At 61.6% G+C, this 24840-nt stretch overlaps 3 protein-coding genes across 11 annotated transcripts; 2 read left to right on the top strand and 1 right to left on the bottom strand.

Annotated features, from left to right (window-relative positions):
- Positions 1-3: 3 nt before the first annotated feature.
- BCAP31 (B cell receptor associated protein 31) lies at positions 4-4378 on the top strand (the record flags this gene model as incomplete). The annotated part of the gene is given in 6 exon segments (XM_059872308.1): positions 4-117; positions 119-204; positions 1543-1678; positions 2387-2492; positions 2773-2873; positions 3999-4378. Coding segments are annotated over 6 exon segments (582 nt in total), but the record flags the coding sequence as incomplete, so codon positions are not given.
- Positions 4379-4481: 103 nt separating this feature from the next.
- Positions 4482-11419, bottom strand: TAFAZZIN (tafazzin, phospholipid-lysophospholipid transacylase). Of its 5 annotated transcripts, none has more exons than XM_059872328.1 (10): positions 11200-11419; positions 10121-10249; positions 9484-9529; positions 8806-8891; positions 7773-7853; positions 7466-7507; positions 6707-6769; positions 6148-6200; positions 5581-5658; positions 4482-4818 (listed from the first exon to the last, which is right to left on the bottom strand). In XM_059872328.1, exons 1-10 carry the CDS (start codon positions 11402-11404, stop codon positions 4729-4731), a joined length of 873 nt encoding a protein of 290 aa, XP_059728311.1. In that variant the 5' UTR covers positions 11405-11419; the 3' UTR covers positions 4482-4728. The 5 variants fall into 5 exon arrangements, with proteins under 5 accessions (XP_059728311.1, XP_059728313.1, XP_059728312.1 ...); XM_059872330.1 differs by lacking the exon at positions 11200-11419 and adding an exon at positions 10778-10943; XM_059872329.1 differs by lacking the exon at positions 5581-5658.
- A 43-nt stretch (positions 11420-11462) lies between these two features.
- On the top strand, positions 11463-23247 carry WDR13 (WD repeat domain 13). Of its 5 annotated transcripts, none has more exons than XM_059872322.1 (10): positions 11463-11592; positions 11680-11747; positions 12277-12508; positions 14307-14401; positions 14937-15064; positions 17488-17795; positions 19723-19903; positions 20708-20849; positions 21883-22016; positions 22969-23247. In XM_059872322.1, exons 2-10 carry the CDS (start codon positions 11707-11709, stop codon positions 23151-23153), a joined length of 1446 nt encoding a protein of 481 aa, XP_059728305.1. In that variant the 5' UTR covers positions 11463-11592; positions 11680-11706; the 3' UTR covers positions 23154-23247. The 5 variants fall into 5 exon arrangements, with proteins under 5 accessions (XP_059728305.1, XP_059728306.1, XP_059728309.1 ...); XM_059872323.1 differs by lacking the exon at positions 22969-23247 and adding an exon at positions 22307-22452; XM_059872326.1 differs by lacking the exons at positions 11463-11592; positions 11680-11747; positions 12277-12508 and adding an exon at positions 12782-12838.
- The last annotated feature ends 1593 nt before the right edge of the window (positions 23248-24840 follow it).

Below are 24840 nucleotides of genomic sequence, written 5' to 3'. Positions count from 1 at the left end.
ATTTTTGGGGTGTCTCTGGGGGGTGTCCCCTCCCTGCTGACCCCCCCCGACCCCTCAGATGCCCTGAGGGAGACCCGTAGGTACAGCCTGGGGGACAAGGAGGCGCTGGGCACCAGCCCCGGCCGCGCTGGAGCACTTCCACATGAAACTGTTCCGTGCCCAGAGGAACCTGTACCTGGCTGGCTTCGCCCTGCTGCTCTCCTTGTGAGCCTGGGGGAGGATTTGGGAGGGCTGGAGTCAGTTTGGGGGGGCCTGGAGTCAATCTGGGGGGTTTGGAGTTGGTCTGGGGGGTCCTGGAGCAGGTTTGGTGGGGGTGGGAAGAGGCTAGACCTGACTGGCTGCTCTCCTTGTGAGCCTGGAGGGGGGGATTTGGGGGGTCTGGACACAGTTTGGGGAGGCCTGGAGTCAGTTTGGGGAGCCTGGAATCAATTTGGGGGGATCTGGAGTCAATTTGGGGGGTCCCAGGCAAATTTGGGGAGAGTTTGGAGGTGATCTCCTGGCCCTAATCTCGGCCTAGGCCACACTCGAGGCCTCCAGCCAGGCCTCACCCCAGCAGGCCTGGGGAGCTCTGGGTGGACTCCTGGGGGATTTTGGGAGGTCCTTGACCCCATTTTGGGTCCCTCAGCCTCCTGAAGCACCTGGTGATGCTGATCTTGGCCTAGGCTGCACTCGAGGCCTCCAGCCAGGCCTCACCCCAACAGGCCCTGGGAGCTCAGAGGGGGCTCTGGGTGATGTGGGAGGGGTCCCTAACCCAAATTTGGGGGTCCTGAACCCCAATCTGGCATTCCCTCACCCCAAATTTGCCCCCTCAGCTTCCTGAGCCACCTCCTGGCCGTGATCTCGGCCTAGGCCCGCACTCGAAGCCTCCAGCCAGGCCTCACCCCAACAGGCCCGGGGAGCTCAGAGGGGGCTCTGGGTGATGTGGGAGGGGTCCCTAACCCAAATTTGAGGGTCCTGAACCCCAATCTGGCATTCTCTCACCCCAAATTTGCCCCCTCAGCTTCCTGAGCCACCTCCTGGCCGTGATCTCGGCCTAGGCCGCACTCAAAGCCTCCAGCCAGGCCTCACCCCAACAGGCCCGGGGAGCTCCGAGGGGGCTCTGGGTGATGTGGGAGGGGTCTCTAACCCAAATTTGGGGGTCCTGAACCCCAATCTGGCATTCCCTCACCCCAAATTTGCCCCCTCAGCTTCCTGAGCCACCTCCTGGCCCTGATCTCGGCCTAGGCCGCACTCGAAGCCTCCAGCCAGGCCTCACCCCAACAGGCCCGGGGAGCTCAGAAGGGGCTCTGGGTGATGTGGGAGGGGTCCCTAACCCAAATTTGGGGGGTCCTGAACCCCAATCTGGCATTCCCTCACCCCAAATTTGCCCCCTCAGCTTCCTGAGCCACCTCCTGGCCGTGATCTCGGCCTAGGCCGCACTCGAAGCCTCCAGCCAGGCCTCACCCCAACAGGCCCGGGGAGCTCAGAGGGGGCTCTGGGTGATTTGGGGGGGTCCCTAACCTCAATTTGGGGGTCCCTCACCCCCATTTTTGTCCTCCCCAGCCTGCTGAGGCGCCTGGTGACGCTGATCTCGGCCCAGGCTGCCCTGGGTGCCTCCAGCCAGGCGTTCCGCAAGCAGGCCGAGGGCGCCAGCCAGGCCGCACGGCAGTACCTGGAGGACAACGACGCCCTCAGGAAGGTACAGGCACCTAAAACACCTGGAAACAACCCCAAAACCACCTGGGATCCTTAAAAGCAACCCCCAAAACCACCTGGGATCCCTAAAACAGCCCCTAGGATCAGCTGAAAACAACTGGGATCCCAACAAACCCCAAAACCAACCCCAAAGCCACCTGGGATCCCCTAAAAACTGCCCTAAAACACCTGAAAACAACCCCAAAACCACCTGGAATTAGCTAAAAACACTTGGGGTTCCCTAAAACTCCTGAAAACAACCCCAAAAACATCTGGGATCCCTAAAAGCAGCCCCAAAACCACCTGGGATCCCTAAAACATCCCCAAAACCACCTGGGATCAGCTAAAACCACATGGGACCCCTAAAAACAACCCCCAAAACCACCTGGGATCCCCCTAAAAACAAAACAAAACAAAAATCAGAATAAACCCCCCCCAAAAAATTCCTTAAAAATTCAGAATGAAACCCAAAAACGTCTCAAAAAATGGGGATAAACCTCAAAAAATTCTTAAAAGATCAGAATAAACAAACAACAAAAAAACAACCCAAAAGATCAAGATAAACCCCAAAAAAAATCAGGATAAACCCCCCAAAAAACCCCAAAAAATCAGGATAAACTAGAAAAAAAACCAGGATAAAATCCCAAACCCCCTTATTTTACTCCTCAGACCCCTCCAAACTCCTGAACCCCTTTTTTTTGTGCCCCTCCAGCAGCTGCAGGAGTCTGGGGGGGCCCCGTCCCCCACCCGGGATGAGAACGAGACCCTCAAGGCCAAGGTGGAGTCCCTGAAGGAGGAGCTGGAGCTCAGCAAGAAGGGTAGGGGGGAAATGGGGGATTTGGGGGATTTTTGGGGGGTCTGGGGGGGGTTAAAGGGGGATTTTGGGGGGTTTAAAAGGAGAATTCTGGGGTGTCTGAGGGGGTTAAAGGGATTTGGGGGACGGGGGGGATTTAGGGGTGGTTTGGGATAGTTAAAGAGAAATTTGGGGATTTGGAGGTGTCCAGGGGGGATTTGGGGGTATCAGGGGGGTTTGGGGGGCCAGAAAAAATTCCAGAAATTCCCCAAAATCCTCAAAATTCCCCCCAAAAATCCCCCCAGCCCTGGAGAAGGCCGAGAGCGAGGTGCAGGCCATGAGGCGCCAGGCCCAGGGCCTGACCCGCGAGTACGACCGGCTGCTGGAGGAGCACGCCAGGCTGCAGGTACCCCAAAACACCCCAAAAACACCCCAAAAATGCCCCAGAAAACACCCCAAACCCCACCCCAAAACACCCCAAAAACCACCCCGAAAATACCCCCAAAAAACACCTCAAACCCCACCCCAAAACACCCCAAAACCACCCCAAAAATATCCCAAAAAACATCCCAAGCTCCACCCCAAAACACCCCAAAAATACCCCAAAAACACCCCAAATCCCACCCCAAAATACCCCAGAAAACACCCCCAAAACCACCCCAAAAAAAACCCAAAAATACCCCAAAAAACACCTCAAACCCCACCCCAAAACACCCCACAAAATACCCCAAAAATCACCTCAACCCCCCACCCCCAAAACACCCAAAACACCCCCCAACCCCCACCCAAACCTACCCCCAAAAAACACCCGAAACACCACCCCAAAAACACCCCAAAAAACAGCCCAAAACATCCCAAAAAACACCCCAAACCCCACCCAAAAAATACCCCCCAAAATACCACAAAAATACCCCCAAACCTCCCCAAAACACCCTAAAAATATCCCCAAAACCACCCCAAAATACCCCAATACCCTCCAAAATACCACAAAAATACTCCAAAAATACCCCTCAAAATATCCCAAAATACACCCCAAAAATACTCTTCAAAAAACCCCAAAACCACCCCAAAAATATCTCAAAACACCCCAAAAAATACACCAAAATATAACCCCAAAATCCCACCCAGTAACTCCCCAGGGAGCCCCAAAATTTCCCCTAAATACCCCCAAACCACCCCAAAAAATCCCCTGGGGGAACCCCCAAAAATACTCCAGGGGGACCCTAAAAATACACAAAAAATACCCTAAAAAATACCTCGAGGGGACCCCCAAAAAATCCCCCCCAAATCCCTCTGGGGACCCCCAAAACCGCCCCCAAATTCCCTCCAGGACCCCCCAAACCCTTCCACACCCCCAAATCCCCCCCGGGACCCCTCCTCAAACCCCCCCAGATCCCTCTGGGGACCCCCAAAACCCCCTTGGGACCCCTCAACCCCCCCCCAAATCCCTCTGGGGACCCCCAAACTCCTCCCTGTGCACCCCAAAACCCCCTCGGGACCCCTCCTCAATTTCCCCCTTTGCCCCCCCCAGGCCGCCCACGACGGACCCCGGGACAAGAAGGAGGAGTGATGGGCGGGGCCACTGCAAGACACGCCCACAATGGTTATAAACCCCGCCCCTGGGACCAGGCCACGCCCCTAAAAAGTCTCTTCCGGAGCAATCCCCGCCCCCATGACTAGGCCACGCCCCTAGCACCATATTTGGGGGGGTTCTGGCGTCATTTTTGGGACCTTCCCCCCTTTTTTTGGGGTCCAAATCTCATTTTTGGGGGGGGTTCAAGCCTCGTTTTGGGGAGGCTGAACCCCCCCCCCCCCCCCCATTGTCCCCCCCCTCTTCCCAGGGATTTTTTTGGGGGGCCATGGGGACCCCTCCCCTTTTTTCTGCTTCAATAAAATCACCTCGGGTTGGGACTTGGTTGGTTTTGGGACCCCCAAATTTCCCCATTAAAACCCCAAATTCCATCTTGGGACCCCAAAATCCCCCGTGGGACCCCCAAAATCCCCCCAAAGACCCTTGAGGTTCCACCTTCTTTTATTGGCACCGTGCACAGTTGGGGGGCTTGAGGGGGGGCAGAACCCCCTCTATGGGGCAGGGTCTCCACCAGGGACCCCCTGCTATGGGGCAGGACCCCCCAATTATGGGGTAAAATCCCCTTTTATGAGGCAGGAGGGCCTTGCTATGGGGCACAACCCCAAGTTATGGGGTAGAACCCCCCAGTTATGGGGCAGAACCCTCAGTTATGGGGTGAGGAGACCCCCAGTTATGGGGTGGGGTGCAGGGTCCGGGCGTGGCCCCGCAGAGCCTCGAATTCCCGCTGGACAAAATCGGTCAGAGCCTTGCGGAGCTCCACCTGTGGGGCAGAGGCAGAGCTGTGGGGCTGGGAGAGGGAGCCAGGGATTTATGGGGTTGGGATCCCTGGATTTATGGGGCTGGGAGCCAAAGACCTGTGGGGCTGGGATTCAGGGATTTATGGGGTTGGGAAAGGGATCCATAGGGCTGGGAAAGAGATCCATGGATCTATGGGGTAGAACCACCAAATGTCAGGGTCAGAAACCCCCAAATGTGGGGTGCAAACCCCAAATCTATAGGGCAGAACCCCCAAATCTTGGGGTTGACCCCAAATCTTGGGGTCAGAACCCCAAATCTTGAGGTCAGAACCCCAAATATCTGGGTCAGACCCCAAATCTTGGGGTCAGAACCCCAAATATCTGGGTCAGACTCTAAATCTTGGGGTCAGAACCCCAAATATCTGGGTCAGACTCTAAATCTTGGGGTCAGAACCCCAAATATCTGGGTCAGACCCCAAATCTTGAGGTCAGAACCCCAAATATCTGGGTCAGAACCCCCAAATCTTGGGGTCAGAACCCCAAATATCTGGGTCAGACCCCAAATCTTGGGGTCAGAACCCCCCAGATGTGGGGAGCAAACCCCAAATCTTGGGGTCAGAACACCCTAAATCTCTGGGGCAAACCTCCCCAAATCTGTGGGGCAAACCCCAATTCTGTGGGTCAAACCCTAAATTTCAGGGTCAGAACCCCCAAATTTTTGGGGTAAACCCCAAATCTCGGGGTCAGAACCCCCCCAAATCGTGGGGGTCCCACCCCACACCCACCGTGGGGGTCCCCTCGCTGCGCAGCCGCTCCAGGAGGGGCCGGGCACTGAAGGGGCGCCCCACGACCACCGTGATGTGCTGGGGAGGGGGGAAATGGGGTCAGTGGGAGCAGAGACCCCGAAATCCACCTTGAGACCCCCAAAATGTCCCAGGGAGATCCCAAAAAAATCCTCACAGAGATGTCAAAAATTCCCAGACACCAAAAATACCAGAGACCTAAAAACCCCCTCAGAGACGCCAAAAATTATCCCAGAAAACCCAAAAACCCCTGAGAAACCCCCCAAAATTTCCTCAGAGACCCCAAAATCCTCCCAGCAACCCCAAAAACCCTCTCAGAGACCCCCCAAGTGTCCCCCAGAGACCCCAAAAATCACCCAGAGACCCCAAAATCCCCTTCACAGACCCCAAAAACCCTTCAAAGACTCCCAAAAAATCCCCCCAGAGACCCCAAAAAACACCAAAAGACCCCCAAAAAGACCCCAAAAAGTCCCCCAGAGACACCAAAACCCCCTCAGAGACCCCAAACCCCCCCCCAGAGACCCCCCAGGCCCCCCCATGTCCCCTCACCTGCCCCACCCGGGGCACGTAGGGTCGCTGGTTGGGGAGGACATCGCTCATCCCTGGGGGGGTGACACAAAATGAGGGGGGGGCACAACCCCCAAAATGCCCCCCAGAACCCTCCTGTGCCCCCAAAAACCCCCCAGACCCCTCCCCAAAAGCCCCCCTAGTGTCCCCCAGCCCTTTAAACCCCCCAAAATCCCCCCCAAGGCCCTCCAAAACCCCCTGGTGTCCCCCCCACTCTCTCCCCTATTATCTTTCCTGTGCCCCCCAAACCTCTCCTATGCTCCCCAAAACCCCCCAGACCCCTCCCCAAAAGCCTCCCCAGTGTCCCCTAACCCTCAAGACCCCCAAGCCCCCCCCTCAACACCCTCCCCCAGAACCCTCCAAACCCCCCTCAGACCCCCCAAAATCTTCCCAAGACCCCTCTAGTGCCCCCCAAACCGCCCCAGGACCCCTCAGACCTCTCCCCAAAAGGCCCCCCACAGTGTCTCCCAGCCCCCCAAAGCCCCCCACAGTGTCTCCCAGCCCCCCAAAGCCCCCCAAGACCCCCCCCAAGCCCCCTCACCCCCGTGCCACAGCGGGAGGATCACGGGGTCCCGGCGACACTCGGCCAGGAGCCGCCCGATGCCTGGGGGGGGGATTTGGGGGGCGATTTTGGGGGGCTTTGGAACCCCCAGGGGAGATTTGGGGGGGCTCTGGATCCCCAGGGGGGCTTGGGGGGGATTTGGGGAGGAGGTTTGAGGGGGCACAGGGGGGTTTAAGGGGGCTTTAAAGGGAACTGGGGGGGTTTAGGGGGGGGGGGTCTTCAGAACCCTGGAGGGGAATTTGGGGGAAGTTTTGGGGGTCTCAAAGGAGTTTAGGGGATTTTGGGGGGCTTTGGAACCCCAGGGGGGATTTGGGGAGGGGATTTGAGGGAGCATGGGGAGGGTTTGGGGCGAGTGGAGGGGTCTGGGGTGGGGGGGGGTCTTTAAAACTCCACAAGAGAAATTTGGGGGAAGTTTTGGGGGTCTCAAAGGGGTTTGGGAGATTTTGAGGGGTCTGGGAGGGGTTTAGGAGATTTTTGGGAGGCTTTGGAAGCCTAAGGGAGCTTTGGGGAGGGGGCTTGAGTGGTTTGGCGGGGGGGGGGGGGGGTCTTCAAAACTCTTGGGTGTTAATTTGGGGGAAGTTTTGGGGGGCTCTGAGGAGTTGGAGTAGAGTTTAGGGGCATTTTGGGGGGGATTTTTGGGGTCCCAGGGGTTTTTTTGGGGGGTCTGGGGTGGGTTTGGCAGTTTTGGGGTCCCAGGGGGGTTTTGGGGGTGGTTTTTTTTGGGGGGGGGGGTCTCACCCCACTTGAAGCGAGCGACTTCCTGGCCCAGGTTCACCTTACCTGGGAGGGGGGAAATGGGGCTGGGGGGGGTCAAGACCCCCAAAATTCCCCCCCAGGACCCCCAAGATCCCCCCCAGGACCCCCAAAAACCTCCCTGAGGACCCCTCCCAGCTCTTCCCAGTCCATCCCAGTCCCTCCCAGTTCCCCCCAGACCCTCCCAGTTGCTCCCAGTCCCTCCCAGTCCATCCCACTCCTCTCCCAGTCCCTCCCAGTCCATCCCACTCCCCTCCCAGTCCCTCCCAGTCCATCCCAGTGCTCCCAGTACCCTCGGGGAACACGTGCACCCAGTCTCCCTGGTTGAGCTTCTCCAGTATAAAATCCATTCCCCGCTGGTAGACGCCGTCTCCTGCAGCACCAGTTCAAACTGGGATCCTCCCAGTATGGACTGGGAGCGGCCCAGAGCAACCACAGCCCTCCCAGTATGAACTGCGACCCTCCCAGTATCGACTGGGAATGACCCAATGCCCCCCAGTTACCCCCCAGTAGAGATTAGAAGCAGCCCAGTCCCTCCCAGTGTTCCCAGTCCCTCCCAGTGTTCCCAGTCCCTCCCAATCCCATCCCAGTCCCTATCCCAGTGTCCTCAGTTCCATCCCAGTCCATTCCAGTCTCCCCCAATCCCCTTCCAGTCCCTCCCAGTTTGTTCCAGTGTCCCCACTTACTGCAGCACACGGGCACGCAGCGCCCCCAGTCCCCTCCCAATCCCACCCAGTCTGTCCCAGTCCCTCCCAGTTTGTCCCAGTTGCCCCAGTACTGCAGCACACAGTGCCCCTAGACCCCCCCAGTCCCTCCCAGTCCCCCCCAGAGTCTCCCAGTCTGTCCCAGTCACCACAGCAGACGGGTACACAGTGCCCCCAGTCTCTCCCAGTCTGTCCCCAGTCCCTTCCAGTCTGTCCCAATCCCCTCCCAGTTTCCTCCCAGTCCCCCCCCAGAGTCTCCCAGTCTGTCCCAGTCACCACAGCAGACAGGTACACAGTGCCCCCAGTCCCTCCCAGTCCTCTCCCAGTTCCATCCCCAGTCCCCCCCAATCTCCTCCCAGTCCGTTCCAGTTTCCTCCCAGTCCCTCCCAGTCCCCTCCCAGTCCGTTCCAGTTTCCTCCCAGTCCCTCCCAGTCCCCCACAATCCCCTCCCAGTCCCCCCCAATCCCCTCCCAGTCCCCCCCAATCCCCTCCCAGTCCATCCCAGTCCCTCCCAGTCCCCCCCAATCCCCTCCCAGTCCATCCCAGTCCCCTCCCAATCCCCTCCCAGTCCCCCCCAATCCCCTCCCAGTCCCTCCCAGTCCCTCCCAGTATCCCCAGTACCGCGGCACACGGGCACGCAGCGCCCCAGGCTGAAGAAGAGCGCGTGCAGCTCCCGTGTGAAGCAAATGTCAGCGGCCGTGGGGGTCCTGGGGGGGAGGGGGAAATGTGGGGAGGGGGCGCTGGGACCCCCAAACCGCCCCAGGACCCCCCCAAAACAGCCCAGAACCACCCCAAAAAATACCCAAGACACCCCAAAAATACCCCTGGGACACCCCAAAAAACACCCCCAGAGACCCCCAAAAAACACCCCAAAAACACCCCCCAAAATCACCCCCAGAGATCCCCAAAAAACACCCCAAGAGACCCCCAAAAAACACCCCAAAAACGGCCCAAGAGACCCCCGAAACACCCTCAAGACCCGCCCCCAGAACATCCCTAAGGAAACCCCAAAAACACCTCGGGGACCCCCAAAATCACCCAGAGGATCCCCCCCAAAAACAAACACCCCCAGAGACCCCCCAGATCCTCCTGGGACCCCCTGAACTCCCCCCAAATTCCCCTGGACCCCCCAAAATCTCCTGGAATCCCCCCAAAACTCCCCCAAAATCCTCTGGAACCCCCCCTAAACCCTCCTGGGACCCCCCCCAAAATCCTCTGGAACCCCCCCAAGCCCTCCTGGGACCCCCCCCAGGCCCTCCCGGGACCCCCAGACCCCCCCAAATCCCCCCACCCCCCTACCAGCGCATCCTGGGCAGGTTCCAGACATGTCGCAGCTTCAGAGACCCTGGGGGGGGTCACAGGGGTCACGGGGACCCCCCAAAAACCCCCCTGAGACCCCCCCAGACCCCTCAAATCTGCCCGGTCAACCCCTTTAGGACTTCCCCAAAACCCCCAGCCCCCCCCGGGGACCCTCCCAACCCCCCCCAACCCCCTCGAGGACCCCCCAAAACCACCCAGGACCCCCCCCAAAACCCTTCAGACCCCCCCAACACTGTTCCAAATCCCCCAAGACCCCCCAAATTCCTCCTCCAACCCCTTCAGGACCCCCCGGGACTCCTCCCAAACACCCTCCAGATACCCCCCAACCTCTCTAGGACCCCCAAGACCCCCCCCCCAAACCCTTCAGAACCCCCCCAACACCTCCCCCCAGCCCCCTTTAGGACCCCCTAGGACTCCCCCAGTCCCTCAAGGACTCCCAGGACCCCCCCAAAAACCTTTAGACTCCCCCAGTGCCCCCCCCCCCCAGCTCTTCTAGGATCCCCAGAGTCTCCCCCAACACCCTCCAGACCCCCCCGGGACCCCCCAAAACCCTCCAGAACTCCCCCAATGCCCCCCCCCAGCCCCTCTAGGACCCCCCAAGACCCCCCCCAGGTACCCCAGAGGTGGGGGTCGTCCATGCAGGAGGCGTGGTTGGACAAGGTCAGCAGGGGGGTCCCGGGCCCCCTCCTCTCCACCAGCTCGTGCAGCACCTCGGCGTTGTGAACCCGCAGCCGGTTCAGGTACCCTGGGGAGGGGTCCCGGGGGGGCTTTGGGGGGTGGTCCTCAAGGAGGTTTAAGGGGGTTGGGAGGGTCCTCAAGGGGTCCCTGAGGGGCTGTGGGGATCCCAAGGGGGTCCTAAAGGGGTTGGAGGAGGAATTTGAGGGGGTTCTGGGGGGGTTTGAAGAGGTTTTGGGGGGTCGCAAAGGAGCTGAGGGTCCCCAGGGGTGTTTGGGGAGGGGTCCCGAATAGATCTTGAGAGGGAGTCCCGAAGATCAGAGAGGATTTGAGGGGGGTCCCAAACCTACTGGGGGAGAGTCCTGATAAGATAAAGGGACGGGACCCCACCCCAAATTGGGTCCGGGTAGCCTGGGGGGGTCTGGGGGTGATGGGGGGTCCTGAAGGGATTTTTAACCCCAACCCCAACCCTAATCCTCAGATCGAGGATTTGGGGGGGATTTCCCCTCAGAACCGGGATTTGGGGGGGTGACTTCCCCTCAGAACAGGGATTTTGGAGGGTGGGGGTCTCCCCAGATTTGGGGAGGGGTTCACTCACGGGTCCACACGCAGCTGTAGGTGCCCACCAGGCCCGTGACCACGCGGCTCGCCAGGGCCCAGCGCCGCGACGGCTCCGCGGGGAACGGCCACTGCACGGCCAGCGGCATCCTCGGGGGGGGCACCGACCCCCGGCCCCCCCCGGGACCCTCCGGGACCCCCCAAATCCCCGCCGGGACCCCCCAAAATCCCGCTGGCCCCGCCGCGCTGCCGTAAAGCGCGCCCGACACCCCTAAAGCTGTCGTACAACCCGCCGTCAAGCGAGGCGCGCTCCGAGTAGCGCCATGGCGCCGCACAAAGGAGGGCGCGGGGGGGATTCGGTGCTCACGGAGCCGCCTTGGAGGCACCGGGACCCCCCTGGGGTCCCCCTAAAATTCCCTCGGGACCCTCCCGGTGCCCCCGGCCCGCTGCCGAAAAGCGCACCGCTCGCCCCGCTGTGTAGTCGCAAATTCGGCGGGGGGGGGAGGACCCGGGGCAGACGAGAGGCGCCGGGCGGAGCGGCCAATCCCGGGGCGCTCTGGAATAACAATAAAGAAAAGCGGTCACCACGCCCCTTTTGCGTGATCACCCAATCAACGTGCTCTCCTGGAAGGCGGGAATTACAGACGAGCCCAAAGCCACGCCCCATTCCCAAAACCAACCAATCACATCAATGACTGCGTCCCCTCCCACCGCCCCCCCGTCTCCAGGACGACGCTTGCCGCCATTTGGGCGTGAGGCGGCGCCGCGGCAACTTCCGGTCAGGCCCAGCCGCGCTCCCCGGCCCAGCCCCGGCCCCGCGGAGCTCCTGAGGCGGAGGTGGAGCGGGACGCGCAGGTAGGGGAGCTCCGGTGCATTTTTTCCCCTTTTTTCCCCTTTTCCCCCCATTTTTCCCCTCAGCTCACGCCGTTGTTCCCTCGGCAGGGTCCCCCCGCGGCGGCCGCGGCCGCCATGGCCGCCGTGTGGCAGCAGGTGCTCGCCGTGGACGCGCGGTGAGCTCGGGGGGGTTTTGGGGAGGATTTTGGATACCTGGGGAGGGTTTTATGGGGGGGAGGGGGGATACTCCTACCTGGATGCGGAATTTTGGAGGGTTTGGGTACTTGGGGCGTCTTTTGGGGGGATTGTGACACCTGAGCCCATTTTTGGGTGGAATTTCTCTGGTTTTGGGTAGAATTAACCCCATTTCTCATCTGTCCGTCACCTGTCTCTCAACTGTCCCAGGTGTGCTTCATACCACACCCCACAGGTGCTCCAGTACCGCATCCCCTGGGCCCATTTTTGGGTGGAATTTCTCTGTTTTTGGGTAGAATTTAACCCCATTTCTCACCAGTGTCTCACCTGCCTTACCTGTACCTCACCTGTCTCTCACCTGTGCAGGTGCGCAGTGTGCCGCGCCCCACAGCTGCCGCAGTTCTGCGCACCTGGGTCGATTTTTGGGTGGAATTTTTTGGTTTTGAGTAGAATTAGCCCTGTCTCTCACCTGTCTCTCACCTGTCTCTCACCTGTCTCTCACCTGTGCAGGTACGCGGCGTACCGCACGCCGCAGCTGCCGCAGTTCCGCACGCAGTACGTGCGGCGGCGCTCGCAGCTGCTGCGGGAGCGGGCGCAGGGCGGGCACCTGGCAGGTGAGGCGCGGCGCTGGTACCTGCGGCTGCGGGCGCGGCTCCTGGCCCAGCGCTACGGGGCCCTGTCCGAGGCGGGCAGCTGCCGCAGCGCCCTCAGGGCCAGCCGGACCACACTGGACCGCATGGAGGTACCTGAGATACACCTGGGCACACCTGGGTACACCTGGGCACACCTGGGTACAGCTGTGATACACCTGGGGGCACGTAGAGGAGTTTGGGGTACACCTGGGCACACCAGGGCACAGCTGGGGCAGCTGCCGCAGCGCCCTCAGGGCCAGCCGGACCATGCTGGACCGCATGGAGGTACCTGAGATACACCTGGGCACACCTGGGCACACGTATAATACACCTGGATACACCTGGGCACACCTAGAGGGGTTTGGGGTACACCTGGGCACACCTGGGGCAGCTGCCACAGCGCCCTCAGGGCCAGCCGGACCACGCTGGACCGCATGGAGGTACCTGAGATACACCTGGGCACACCTGGGTACACCTGGGTACAGCTGGGGGCACCTAGAGGAGTTTGGGGTACACCTGGGCACACCTGGGCACACCTGGGGCAGCTGCCGCAGCGCCCTCAGGGCCAGCCAGACCACGCTGGACCGCATGGAGGTACCTGAGATACACCTGGGCACACGTATAATACACCTGGGTACACCTGGGCACACCTAGAGGGGTTTGGGGTACACCTGGGCACAGCTGGGGCAGCTGGCGCAGCGCCCTCAGGGCCAGCCGGACCACACTGGACCGCATGGAGGTACCTGAGATACACCTGGGTACACCTGGGTATACCTGGGGGCACCTAGAGGGGTTTGGGGTACACCTGGGCACACCTGGGATACACCTGGGGGCACCTAGAGGGGTTTGGGGTACACCTGGGCACACCTGGGATACACCTGGGGGCACCTAGAGGGGTTTGGGGTACACCTGGGCACACCTGGGCACACCTGGGCACACGTATAATACACCTGGGTACACCTGGGCACACCTAGAGGGGTTTGGGGTACACCTGGGCACACCTGGGCACACCTGGGCACACGTATAATACACCTGGGTACACCTGGGCACACCTAGAGGGGTTTGGGGTACACCTGGGCACACCTGGGGCAGCTGCCACAGCGCCCTCAGGGCCAGCCGGACCACACTGGACCGCATGGAGGTACCTGAGATGCACCTGGGCACACCTGGGTACACCTGGGATACACCTGGGGGCACCTAGAGGGGTTTGGGGTACACCTGGGCACACCTGGGGCAGCTGCCACAGCGCCCTCAGGGCCAGCTGGACCACGCTGGACCGCATGGAGGTACCTGAGATACACCTGGGCACACCTAGAGGGGTTTGGGGTACACCTGGGCACACCTGGGGCAGCTGCCGCAGCGCCCTCAGGGCCAGCCAGACCACGCTGGACCGCATGGAGGTACCTGAGATACACCTGGGCACACCTGGGATACACCTGGGATACACCTGGGGGCACCTAGAGGGGTTTGGGGTACACCTGGGCACACCTGGGATACACCTGGGGGCACCTAGAGGGGTTTGGGGTACATCTGGGCACACCTGGGATACACCTGGGGGCACCTAGAGGGGTTTGGGGCACACCTGGGCACACCTGGGATACACCTGGGGGCACCTAGAGGGGTTTGGGGCACACCTGGGATACACCTGGGGGCACCTAGAGGGGTTTGGGGCACACCTGGGCACACCTGGGCACACCTGGGTACACCTGGGGGTACCTAGAGGGGTTTGGGGCACACCTGGGGCAGGTACACGGGGCTGAGGGCACACCTGGGAGGTGCTGGACTATCCCAAAACTCCTTTGGGGGAGGGTCAGGGAGTCCCACCCCCAATTTTTGGGGTTACCCCCCCCCCCCCATTTTCGGGGTCCCCCCCAATTCGGGGGTCCCAACCCTTCTCCCCTCCCCCAGGATTTCGAGGAGGACCCGCGGGGGTCCCGGGGCCACCGGCGCTCCCTGAGCCGCAGCTCCGGCCCGGGGGGACTGCGGGGGGGCCCCGAGGAACGGTGAGACCCCCGGGGGGGAATTGGGGAGGGGTCCCGGGGGGATTTTGGGGGGGTTTGGGGGGGTCTCAGGGTGCTGGGGAGTCATTTTGGGGGGGGTCCTTGGGGGTTTTGGGGGGGCTGGGGGAGTTCTCAGGCTCCTGAGGGGGTTGGGGAGGGGTCTCAGGGGGTTGTGGGGTCTTTCGGGGGGGTCCCGGTGTTTTGGGGGGGGTCTCAATGTGCCTCCCCCTCCCCCCAGCCGTTCTGGTGGGGGGGGGTGGCGCTGGGCAAAACCATTGTGGGGGATGGGGGGGTTTGGGGGTGCCAATCGATACTTGGGGGGGGGGTGTCAGGGTCCTGGGGGGGTCAGAGGGTACCTGGGGGGAGGGGTCTCACATTGCCCCTCCCCCCCCATGAGGGTCCCCATTCCCCTGGACGAAACCATTGCAGGGAACTGTGGGGGGGGGGGGGGGGGTGCCGAGTTGGGCTCAGGGGGTCCTGGAGGGGTTCAGATCGATTTGGGGAGGGGTCTCACACTGCTCCCCCCCCCCTCCCGCAGCCCCCCCGGGGTGGTCCCCACCCCCCTGGCCGAGGCCAGCCGGGCCATGGCCGGGGACACCACCCTGAGCGAGAACTACGCCTTCGCGGGGGTGTTCCACGTGTTCGACCAGCACCTGGACAGCGCAGGTGACCCTGGCGGGGCTCAGGTGTCCCCTGGGGGGGCTGGGGGGTCACAGGTGCTCCCTGAGTGGGGTCTGTGGGGTCTCAGGTGTCGTCTGGGGGGTGGGATTGGGGATTCCCACAGGAAGGGGCCTGGGGGGTGTCACCTGTGGGGGTGGATGAGTCTCCAAGGGGGTCTGGGTGTGGCTTAGGGGATCATTTTGGGGAGGGGTCTCTCCCTTTCCCCCATCCCCCCTCCAGTTCGGATGGTGCAGTTTGCCCACAAAGGGTTGGGTGTTTCCCCAGGTTCTAGGGGTCTCCCCTGACTCTGGGGGGGTTCCTGACCCTATAGAATTTTGGGGAGGGGTCTCCCCTTCCCCCCCCAGTGCGGAAGGTGCAGTTTGCCCACGACGAGCGCCACCTGCTGGTGGGCTGGGGGGTTTCCCCAGCCCTGGGGGTGACTGCTCTGTTTTGGGGAGGGGGAGTTCCTGACCCTATATAATTCTGGGGAGGGGTCTCCCCTTTCCCCTCCCAGTGCGGAAGGTGCAGTTTGCCCACGACGAGCGCCACCTGCTGGTGGGTTGGGGGGTTTCCCCAGCTCTGGGGGTGACTGCTGTTTTGTGGGGAGGGGGAGTTCCTGACCCTATGTAATTCTGGGGAGGGGTCTCCCCTTTCCCCTCCCAGTGCGGAAGAAGCAGTTTGCCCACGACGAGCGCCACCTGCTGGTGGGTCGGGGGGTTTCCCCACCTCTGGGGGTGACTGCTGTTTTGGGGAGGGGGAGTTCCTGACCCTATATAATTCTGGGGAGGGGTCTCCCCTCTCCCCCCCCAGTGCGGAAGGTGCAGTTTGCCCACGACGAGCGCCACCTGCTGGTGGGTTGGGGGGTTTCCCCACCTCTGGGGGTGACTGCTGTTTTGAGGGGAGGGGGAGTTCCTGACCCTATATAATTGTGGGGAGGGGTCTCCCCTTTCCCCCCCCCAGTGCGGAAGGTGCAGTTTGCCCACGACGAGCGCCACCTGCTGATGGGTTGGGGGGTTTCCCCAGCTCTGGGGGAGACTGCTGTTTTGGGGAGGGGTTCCTGACCCAATATAATTTTGGGGAGGGGTCTCCCCTTTCTCCCCCAGTGCGGAAGGTGCAGTTTGCCCACGACGAGCGCCACCTGCTGGTGGGTCGGGGGATTTCCCCAGCTCTGGGGGTGACTGCTCTGTTTTGGGGAGGGGGAGTTCCTGACCCTATATAATTCTGGGGAGGGGTCTCCCCTTTCCCCCCCAGTGCGGAAGGTGCAGTTTGCCTACGACGAGCGCCACCTGCTGGTGGGTTGGGGGGTTTCCCCAGCCCTGGGGGTGACTGCTCTGTTTTGGGGAGGGGGAGTTCCTGACCCTATATAATTCTGGGGAGGGGTCTCCCCTTTCCCCCCCAGTGCGGAAGGTGCAGTTTGCCCACGACGAGCGCCACCTGCTGGTGGGTCGGGGGGTTTCCCCACCTCTGGGGGTGACTGCTCTGTTTTGGGGAGGGGGAGTTCCTGACCCTATAGAATTCTGGGGAGGGGTCTCCCCTTTCCCCCCCAGTGCGGAAGGTGCAGTTTGCCCATGACGAGCGCCACCTGCTGGTGGGCTAGGGGGTTTCCCCACCTCTGGGGGTGACTGCTGTTTTGAGGGGAGGGGGAGTTCCTGACCCTATATAATTCTGGGGAGGGGTCTCCCCTTTCCCCCCCCAGTGCGGAAGGTGCAGTTTGCCCACGACGAGCGCCACCTGCTGGTGGGTTGGGGGATTTCCCCAGCTCTGGGGGTGACTGCTGTTTTGAGGGGAGGGGGAGTTCCTGACCCTATATAATTGTGGGGAGGGGTCTCCCCTTTCCCCTCCCAGTGCGGAAGGTGCAGTTTGCCCACGACGAGCGCCACCTGCTGATGGGTCGGGGGGTTTCCCCAGCTCTGGGGGTGATTGCTGTTTTGAGGGGAGGGGTTCCTGACCCTATAGAATTTTGGGGAGGGGTCTCCCCTTTCCCCCCCAGTGCAGAAGGTGCAGTTTGCCCACGACGAGCGCCACCTGCTGGTGGGTTGGGGGGTTTCCCCAGCTCTGGGGGTGACTGCTGTTTTGAGGGGAGGGGTTCCTGACCCTATAGAATTCTGGGGAGGGGTCTCCCCTTTCCCCCCCCAGTGCGGAAGATGCAGTTTGCCCACGACGAGCGCCACCTGCTGGTGGGTCGGGGGGTTTCCCCAGCTCTGGGGGTGACTGCTCTGTTTTGGGGAGGGGGAGTTCCTGACCCTATATAATTCTGGGGAGGGGTCTCCCCTTTCCCCTCCCAGTGCGGAAGGTGCAGTTTGCCCACGACGAGCGCCACCTGCTGGTGGGCTGGGGGGTTTCCCCAGCTCTGGGGGAGACTGCTGTTTTGGGGAGGGGTTCCTGACCCAATATAATTTTGGGGAGGGGTCTCCCCTTTCCCCTCCCAGTGCGGAAGGTGCAGTTTGCCCACGACGAGCGCCACCTGCTGGCCTGCTGCTCGCTGGACGGGACGCTGTCCGTGTGCCGCCTGGCCCCCGGGCCCCCGGCCGTGCTGCGGCGGCTCCGCGGGCACGGCGCCGGCGTCTCGGACTTCGCCTGGTCCCTGTCCAACGACGTGCTGGTGTCCGCCTCGCTGGACGGGACCCTGCGCCTCTGGGACCCCGGGGACGGGCGCTGCATCCGCCGCGTGCCCGACCCCGACGGGGCCGCGCTGCTGTGCTGCGCCTTCCAGCCGCTCAACAACAACCTGACTGTGGTGAGAGAAACCCTAAAATACCCCCAAACCACCCCAAAATACCCCAAAACATCCTAGTGCTGGGAGACCTCTTGAGACCCCCAAACATCCCCCCAAACATCCCCCCCAAACATCTCCCCAAACCCGACCCTGCCCTACTGTGCTGCGCCTTCCAGCCGCTCAACAACAACCTGACAGTGGTGAGAGAAACCCTAAAATACCCCAAAACCACCCCAAAGTACCCCAAAACCACCTCAAAATACCCCAAAACATCCCAGTGCTGGGAGACCTCCTGAGACCCCCAAACATCCCCCCCAAACCCGACCCTGCCCTGCTGTGCTGCATGTTTCAGGTGCTCAACAACAACCTGACTGTGGTGAGAGAAACCCTAAAATACCCCAAAACCACCCCAAAGTACCCCAAAACATCCCAGTCCTGGGAGACCTCCTGAGACCCCCAAACATCCCCCCCAAACATTTCCCCAAACCCGACCCTGCCCTGCTGTGCTGCGCCTTCCAGCCGCTCAACAACAACCTGACAGTGGTGAGAGAAACCCTAAAATACCCCCAAACCACCCCAAAATACCCCCAAACCACCCCAAAATACCCCCAAAACCACCCCAAAATACCCCAAAACATCCCAGTGCTGGGAGACCTCCTGAGACCCCCAAACATCCCCCCCAAACCCGACCCTGCCCTGCTGTGCTGCATGTTTCAGGTGCTCAACAACAACCTGACAGTGGTGAGAGAAACCCTAAAATATCCCAAAACCACCCCAAAATACCCCAAAAACACCCCAAAACACCCCAGATCCTCGCAGCCCTGAGAGACCTCCAAGCATCACCCCAAACCTGACCCTGGTGTGGATGGCGCAGGCGGCTCGGGGGGGGCTTTGGGGGTCTCAGGGTGGGTTTAGGGGGTCTCGGGGTGGGTTTAGGAGGTCTCGGGGTGGGTTTAGGGGGTCTCAGGGTGGGTTTAGGGGGTCTCAGGGTGGGTTTAGGGGGTCTCGGGGTGGGTTTAGGAGGTCTCAGGGTGGGTTTAGGGGGTCTGGGGGTGGGTTTAGGGGGTCTCGGGGTGGGTTTAGGGGGTCTCGGGGTGGGTTTAGGGGGTCTCGGGGTGGGTTTAGGGGGTCTCGGGGTGGGTTTAGGGGGTCTCAGGGTGGGTTTAGGGGGTCTCAGGGTGGGTTTAGGAGGTCTCAGGGTGGGTTTAGGGGGTCTGGGGGTGGGTTTAGGGGGTCTCGGGGTGGGTTTAGGGGGTCTCGGGGTGGGTTTAGGGGGTCTCGGGGTGGGTTTAGGGGGTCTCGGGGTGGGTTTAGGGGGTCTCAGGGTGGGTTTAGGGGGTCTCAGGGTGGGTTTAGGAGGTCTCGGGGTGGGTTTAGGGGGTCTCAGGGTGGGTTTAGGGGGTCTCGGGGTGGGTTTAGGAGGTCTCAGGGTGGGTTTAGGGGGTCTGGGGGTGGGTTTAGGGGGTCTCGGGGTGGGTTTAGGGGGTCTCGGGGTGGGTTTAGGGGGTCTCGGGGTGGGTTTAGGGGGTCTCAGGGTGGGTTTAGGGGGTCTCAGGGTGGGTTTAGGAGGTCTCGGGGTGGGTTTAGGGGGTCTCAGGGTGGGTTTAGGGGGTCTCGGGGTGGGTTTAGGGGGTCTCAGGGTGGGTTTAGGAGGTCTCGGGGTGGGTTTAGGGGGTCTCGGGGTGGGTTTAGGAGGTCTCAGGGTGGGTTTAGGAGGTCTCGGGGTGGGTTTAGGGGGTCTCAGGGTGGGTTTAGGGGGTCTCAGGGTGGGTTTAGGGGGTCTCGGGGTGGGTTTTGGGGTCCCTCTGTGACCCCCCGGCTGAGCAGTGCCCAGCACATGTGGTGAACATCTCCATGGGGAGGGTGGCTCGGGGGGGTATTTTGGGGGTCTCAGGGTGGGTTTGGGGGACTCTGTGCCCCCCCAGGTGACCCCCCCCGTGCCCCCCAGGTGGGCAGTGCCCGGCACATGGTGCGGGTGGTGAACATTTCCACCGGGAAGGCGGCGCGGGGCGGCACCGGGCGCCTCCCCGGGCGGGTCCTCGCCCTCTGCTTCGACGCCCCCGGGCGTGTCCTGTGGGCCGGGGACGACCGGGGCTCGGTGTCCTCGTTCCTGTGCGACCCCGGCACCGGTACGGGACTGGGAGGGGACTGGGAGGGACTGGGAGGGGACTGGGAGGGACTGGGAGGGGACTGGGAGGGACTGGGATGGACTGGGAGGGACTGGGAGGGACTGGGAGGGGATGGGAGGTGGGTACAGAGGGACTGGGAGGGGACTGGGATGGACTAGGAGGGGACTGGGAGGGACTGGGATGGACTGGGAGGGACTGGGAGGGGACTGGGAGAGACTGGGATGGACTGGGAGGGGATGGGGGTGTCCCACATCCCTCCCCCCTCCCAGGCTGGCTGACCAAAGCCTGGCCGGTGCTGGTCCAGGTGGACACTGGGCTGTACTGGGAAGCACTGGGCTGTACTGGGAAGCACTGGGAGGGTATTGGGGGGTGGTCTCACTCCCTGCCCCTCCAGGCTGGCTGACCAAAGCCTCGCCAGTGCTGGTCCAGGCAGGCACTGGGATGGATTGGGGGGGCACTGGCTGGTACTGGGAGGCACTGGGGCAGTACTGGGAGGCACTGGGGCAGTACTGGGGGGGATCACTGTGGGGTTTTGGGGGTGTCCCACATCCCTGACTGCCCCCTCCCCAGGCTGGCTGACCAAGGCCTCGCGGGTGCTGGTCCTGGGGACACTGGGGGGTACTGGGGCAGTACTGGGAGGCACTGGGAGGGTTTTGGGGGGGGGGTCTCACTCCCTGCTGCCCCCCAGGCCGGCTGACCAAGGCCTCGCGGGTGCTGGTCCTGGGGACACTGGGGGGTACTGGGGCTGTACTGGAAGGCACTGGGAGGGTTTTGGGGGGGGTCTCACTCCCTGCTGCCCCCCAGGCCGGCTGACCAAGGCCTCGCGGGTGCTGGTCCAGGCCGGCGGCTCCATCACGTCGCTCTCGGCCCGGGCCTGGGCCAGCCGGGAGGCGCCGGACCCCTCGCTGCTGGTCAACGCCTGCCCCGACCGCCTGCTGCTCTTCCGGTACGGGGGGGGCACTGGGGACACTGGGGACATTGGGGGGGCACTGGGGGATGGGGGGGTGTGGGGTGAACCGGACCTGTCCGTGTTGGTCAACGCCTGCCCCGACCGCCTGCTGCTCTTCCGGTACGGGGGGGGACACTGGGGACACTGGGGACACTGGGGGGGCACTGGGGGATTGGGGGGTGTGGGGTGAACCAGACCTGTCCGTGCTGGTCAACGCCTGCCCCGAGCACCTGCGGGTTTTCCGATATGGGGGAGCCTTGAGGGGGAGTTTTGGGTATTTTTGACCCTTTTTTGGTCCCCCTGCCCAGGGTGGTGGAGGAGGAGGGGGGCTCGGGGGTGTTTTTGGGGTGATTTTTGGGTGTTTCTGACCCTTTCCCCCCTGCCCAGGGTGGTGGAGGACGAGGGGGCTTGGAGGTGTTTTTGGGGTGATTTCTGGGTGTTTCTGACCCTTTCCCCCTGCCCTGGGTGGTGGAGGACGAGGGGGGCTCGGAGGTGTTTTTGGGGTGATTTCTGGGTGTTTCTGACCCTTTCCCCCTGCCCAGGGTGGTGGAGGACGAGGGGGGCTCGGAGGTGTTTTTGGGGTGATTTTTGGGTGTTTCTGACCCTTTTTTGGTCCCCCGGCCCAGGGTGGTGGAGGAAGAGGGGGCTCGGGGGTGTTTTTGGGGTGATTTTTGGGTGTTTCTGACCCTTTTCCCCCTGCCCAGGGTGGTGGAGGACGAGGGGGGCTCGGAGGTGGTTTTGGGGTGATTTTTGGGTGTTTCTGACCCTTTCCCCTTTGCCCAGGGTGTGGGAGGACGAGGGGGGCTCGGAGGTGTTTTTGGGGTGATTTTTGGGTGTTTCTGACCCTTTTTTGGTCCCCCTGCCCAGGGTGGTGGAGGAGGAGGGGGGCTCGGAGGTGGTTTTGGGGTGATTTTTGGGTGTTTCTGACCCTTTGCCCCCTGCCCAGGGTGGTGGAGGACAAGGGGGGCTCGGAGGTGTTTTTGGGGTGATTTTGGGGTGTTTCTGACCCTTTTTTGGTCCCCCTGCCCAGGGTGGTGGAGGACGAGGGGGGCTCGGGGGCCCCGGGGCTGCGGCTCCGGCGCAGTTTCCCCACGCGGCACCGGGAGCAGCCCCTGAGGAGCTGCTTCTGTCCCCTGATGTCCTTCCGGCAGGGAGCCTGCGTGGGTGAGCACTGGGACAGACTGGGAGGGACTGGGAATGGACTGGGACAAACTGGGAATGGACTGGGAGGGGATTGGGGGCAACTGGGCGGGACTGGGGTGGATGCAGGGACAGGCGCCACCCCCCAGCCATGTCCCCGGTGTCCCCAGGCAGTGAGAGGCAGCAGAAAGGGCAGTGGGGTCACAGCTGTCCTTGTTGTCCCCACTGTCCCCAACAATGGCAGCGAGGGGAGCAGTAAAATCGCACCCCTAAACCTGTCCCTGATGTCCCCAGTGTCCCCAACGTCCCTTCAGTGACGGGCAGCGAGGAGGGCGGTTGGGTGCCGTCCCTTATCCCTGTCCCCAATGTCCCTGATGTCCCCACAGTGACGGGCAGCAGGGAGGGCGGTTGGGTGTCCCTGATGTCCCCAATGTCCCCACAGTGACGGGCAGCGAGGAGGGCGGCTGGGTGTCCCTGATGTCCCCGATGTCCCCAATGTCCCCGATGTCCCCAATGTCCCCACAGTGACGGGCAGCGAGGAGGGCGGCTGGGTGTCCCTGATGTCCCCAATGTCCCTGATGTCCCCAATGTCCCCACAGTGACGGGCAGCGAGGAGGGCGGTTGGGTGTCCCTGATGCCCCAATGTCCCCAATGCCCCCGATGACCCTGATGTCCCCAATGTCCCTGATGTCCCCCAATGTCCCCACAGTGACGGGCAGCGAGGAGGGCGGTTGGGTGTCCCTGATGCCCCAATGTCCCCAATGCCCCCGATGACCCTGATGTCCCCAATGTCCCTGATGTCCCCCAATGTCCCCACAGTGACGGGCAGCGAGGAGGGCGGCTGGGTGTCCCCAACGTCCCTGATGTCCCCAATGTCCCTGATGTCCCCACAGTGACAGGCAGCGAGGAGGGTGGCTGGGTGTCCCCAACGTCCCTGATGTCCCCGATGTCCCCGATGTCCCCAATGTCCCCACAGTGACGGGCAGCGAGGACGCCTCCGTGCACTTTTTCGACGTGGGCCGCGCGGCGCGGGCCACGGTGAACACGCTGCAGGGTCACGGCGCCGCCGTGCTGGCCGTGGCCTTCAACTGCGACGAGTCCCTGCTGGCCTCGGGGGACGCCGCCGGCACCGTCATCGTCTGGCGCCGCCAGCACGCCTGAGGCACCCCCCAGAACCCCCCCAAACCCCCGCAGGGAACCCCCGAAGCTGCCTGGAAATACCCCCAGAAACATCCCAAAAATCACCCCGAAACAACGCCGGTGTGGCCTTGGAGTGCGGCGGGTTTGGAGAGCGGCGGGCGGCAGCAAAACACCCCAAAATCCCCAAAATCCTGCCCAAAACACCCCCAAATCCTGCCCAAAATACCTTACAAAATTCTGCCCAGAACATCCCCAAAATCCTGCCCAAAACATCCTCAAAATCCTGCCCAAAACACCCCAAATCCTGCCCAAAACACCCCAAAATCCTGCCCAAAACACCCCAAAATCCTGCCCAAAACACCCCCAAAATCCTGCCCAAAATACCTTACAAAATTCTGCTCAAAACAACCCCAAATCCTGCCCAAAACAACCCCAAATCCTGCCCAAAACACCCCAAAATCCTGCCCAAAACAACCCAAAATCCTGCCCAAAACATCCCCAAAATCCTGCCCAAAACATCCCCCAAATCCTGCCCCAAACACCCCCAAATCCTGCCCATAACACCCCAAAATCCTGCCTGAAACACCCCCAAAATCCTGCCCAAAACACCCCAAAATCCTGCTCAAAACACCCCCAAATCCTGCCCAAAACACCCTAAAATCCTGCCCAAAACACCTCAAAATCCTGCCCAAAATACCCCAAAATCCTGCCCAAAACACCCCAAAATCCTGCCCAAAACACCCCCAAAATCCTGCCCAAAACATCCCAAAATCCTGCCCAAAACACCCCCAAAATCCTGCCCAAAACACCCCCAAAATCCTGCCCGAAACACCCCCAAAATCCTGCCCAAAACATCCCCTAAATCCTGCCCAAAACACCCCCAAAATCCTGCCTGAAACACCCCCAAAATCCTGCCCAAAACACCCCCAAAATCCTGCCCAAAACACCCCCAAAATCCTGCCCAAAAAAACCCCAAAATCCTGCCAAAAACATCCCCAAAATCCTGCCCAAAACATCCCCCAAATCCTGGCCAAAACACCTCCAAATCCTGCCCAAAACACCCCCAAAATCCTGCCCAAAACACCCCCAAAATCCTGCCCGAAACATCCCCTAAATCCTGCCCAAAACACCCCCAAAATCCTGCCCGAAACACCCCAAAATCCTGCCCAAAACACCCCCAAAATCCTGCCCAAAACATCCCCTAAATCCTGCCCAAAACACCCCAAAATCCTGCCTGAAATACCCCCAAAATCCTGGCCGAAACACCCCCAAATCCTGCCCAAAACATCCCCAAATCTGGCCCAAAACACCCCAAAATCCTGCCCAGAACACCCCAAAATCCTTCCCAGAACACCCCAAAACATTCCAAAAATCCCCAGAGCCTTCCTTGAACTCCTCCCCAAAACGCCCCCAAAAATCCCAAAACTGCCCCAAAATTCCCTTCAATCCGCCCAGTCTGGTTCTTGAAGTTTGGCGGCGCCGTGTGACCCCAAAAACCCCCAAATCCTCCCCAAAATCCACAGACCTCGCCCCAAAAAACCCCCAAATCCTCCCCAAAATCCACAGACCCCCCCCAAAAACCCTCAAATCCTCCCCAAAATCCAGAGACCCCCCCGAATTCCTCCCCAATTTCCACAGCCCCCCCCCCAAACACCCCCAAAACTGTCCCAGGGGACCTTCATGGCTCCAGGTGCCCTCATCATGTGGG

This window comes from Haemorhous mexicanus, chromosome 35, assembly GCF_027477595.1.
Source record: "Haemorhous mexicanus isolate bHaeMex1 chromosome 35, bHaeMex1.pri, whole genome shotgun sequence".
In the NCBI taxonomy this organism is placed as follows: Eukaryota; Metazoa; Chordata; class Aves; order Passeriformes; family Fringillidae; genus Haemorhous; species Haemorhous mexicanus.
Note: the sequence above shows the minus strand (reverse complement) of the source record. Positions and strands in the feature narration are given on the sequence as shown.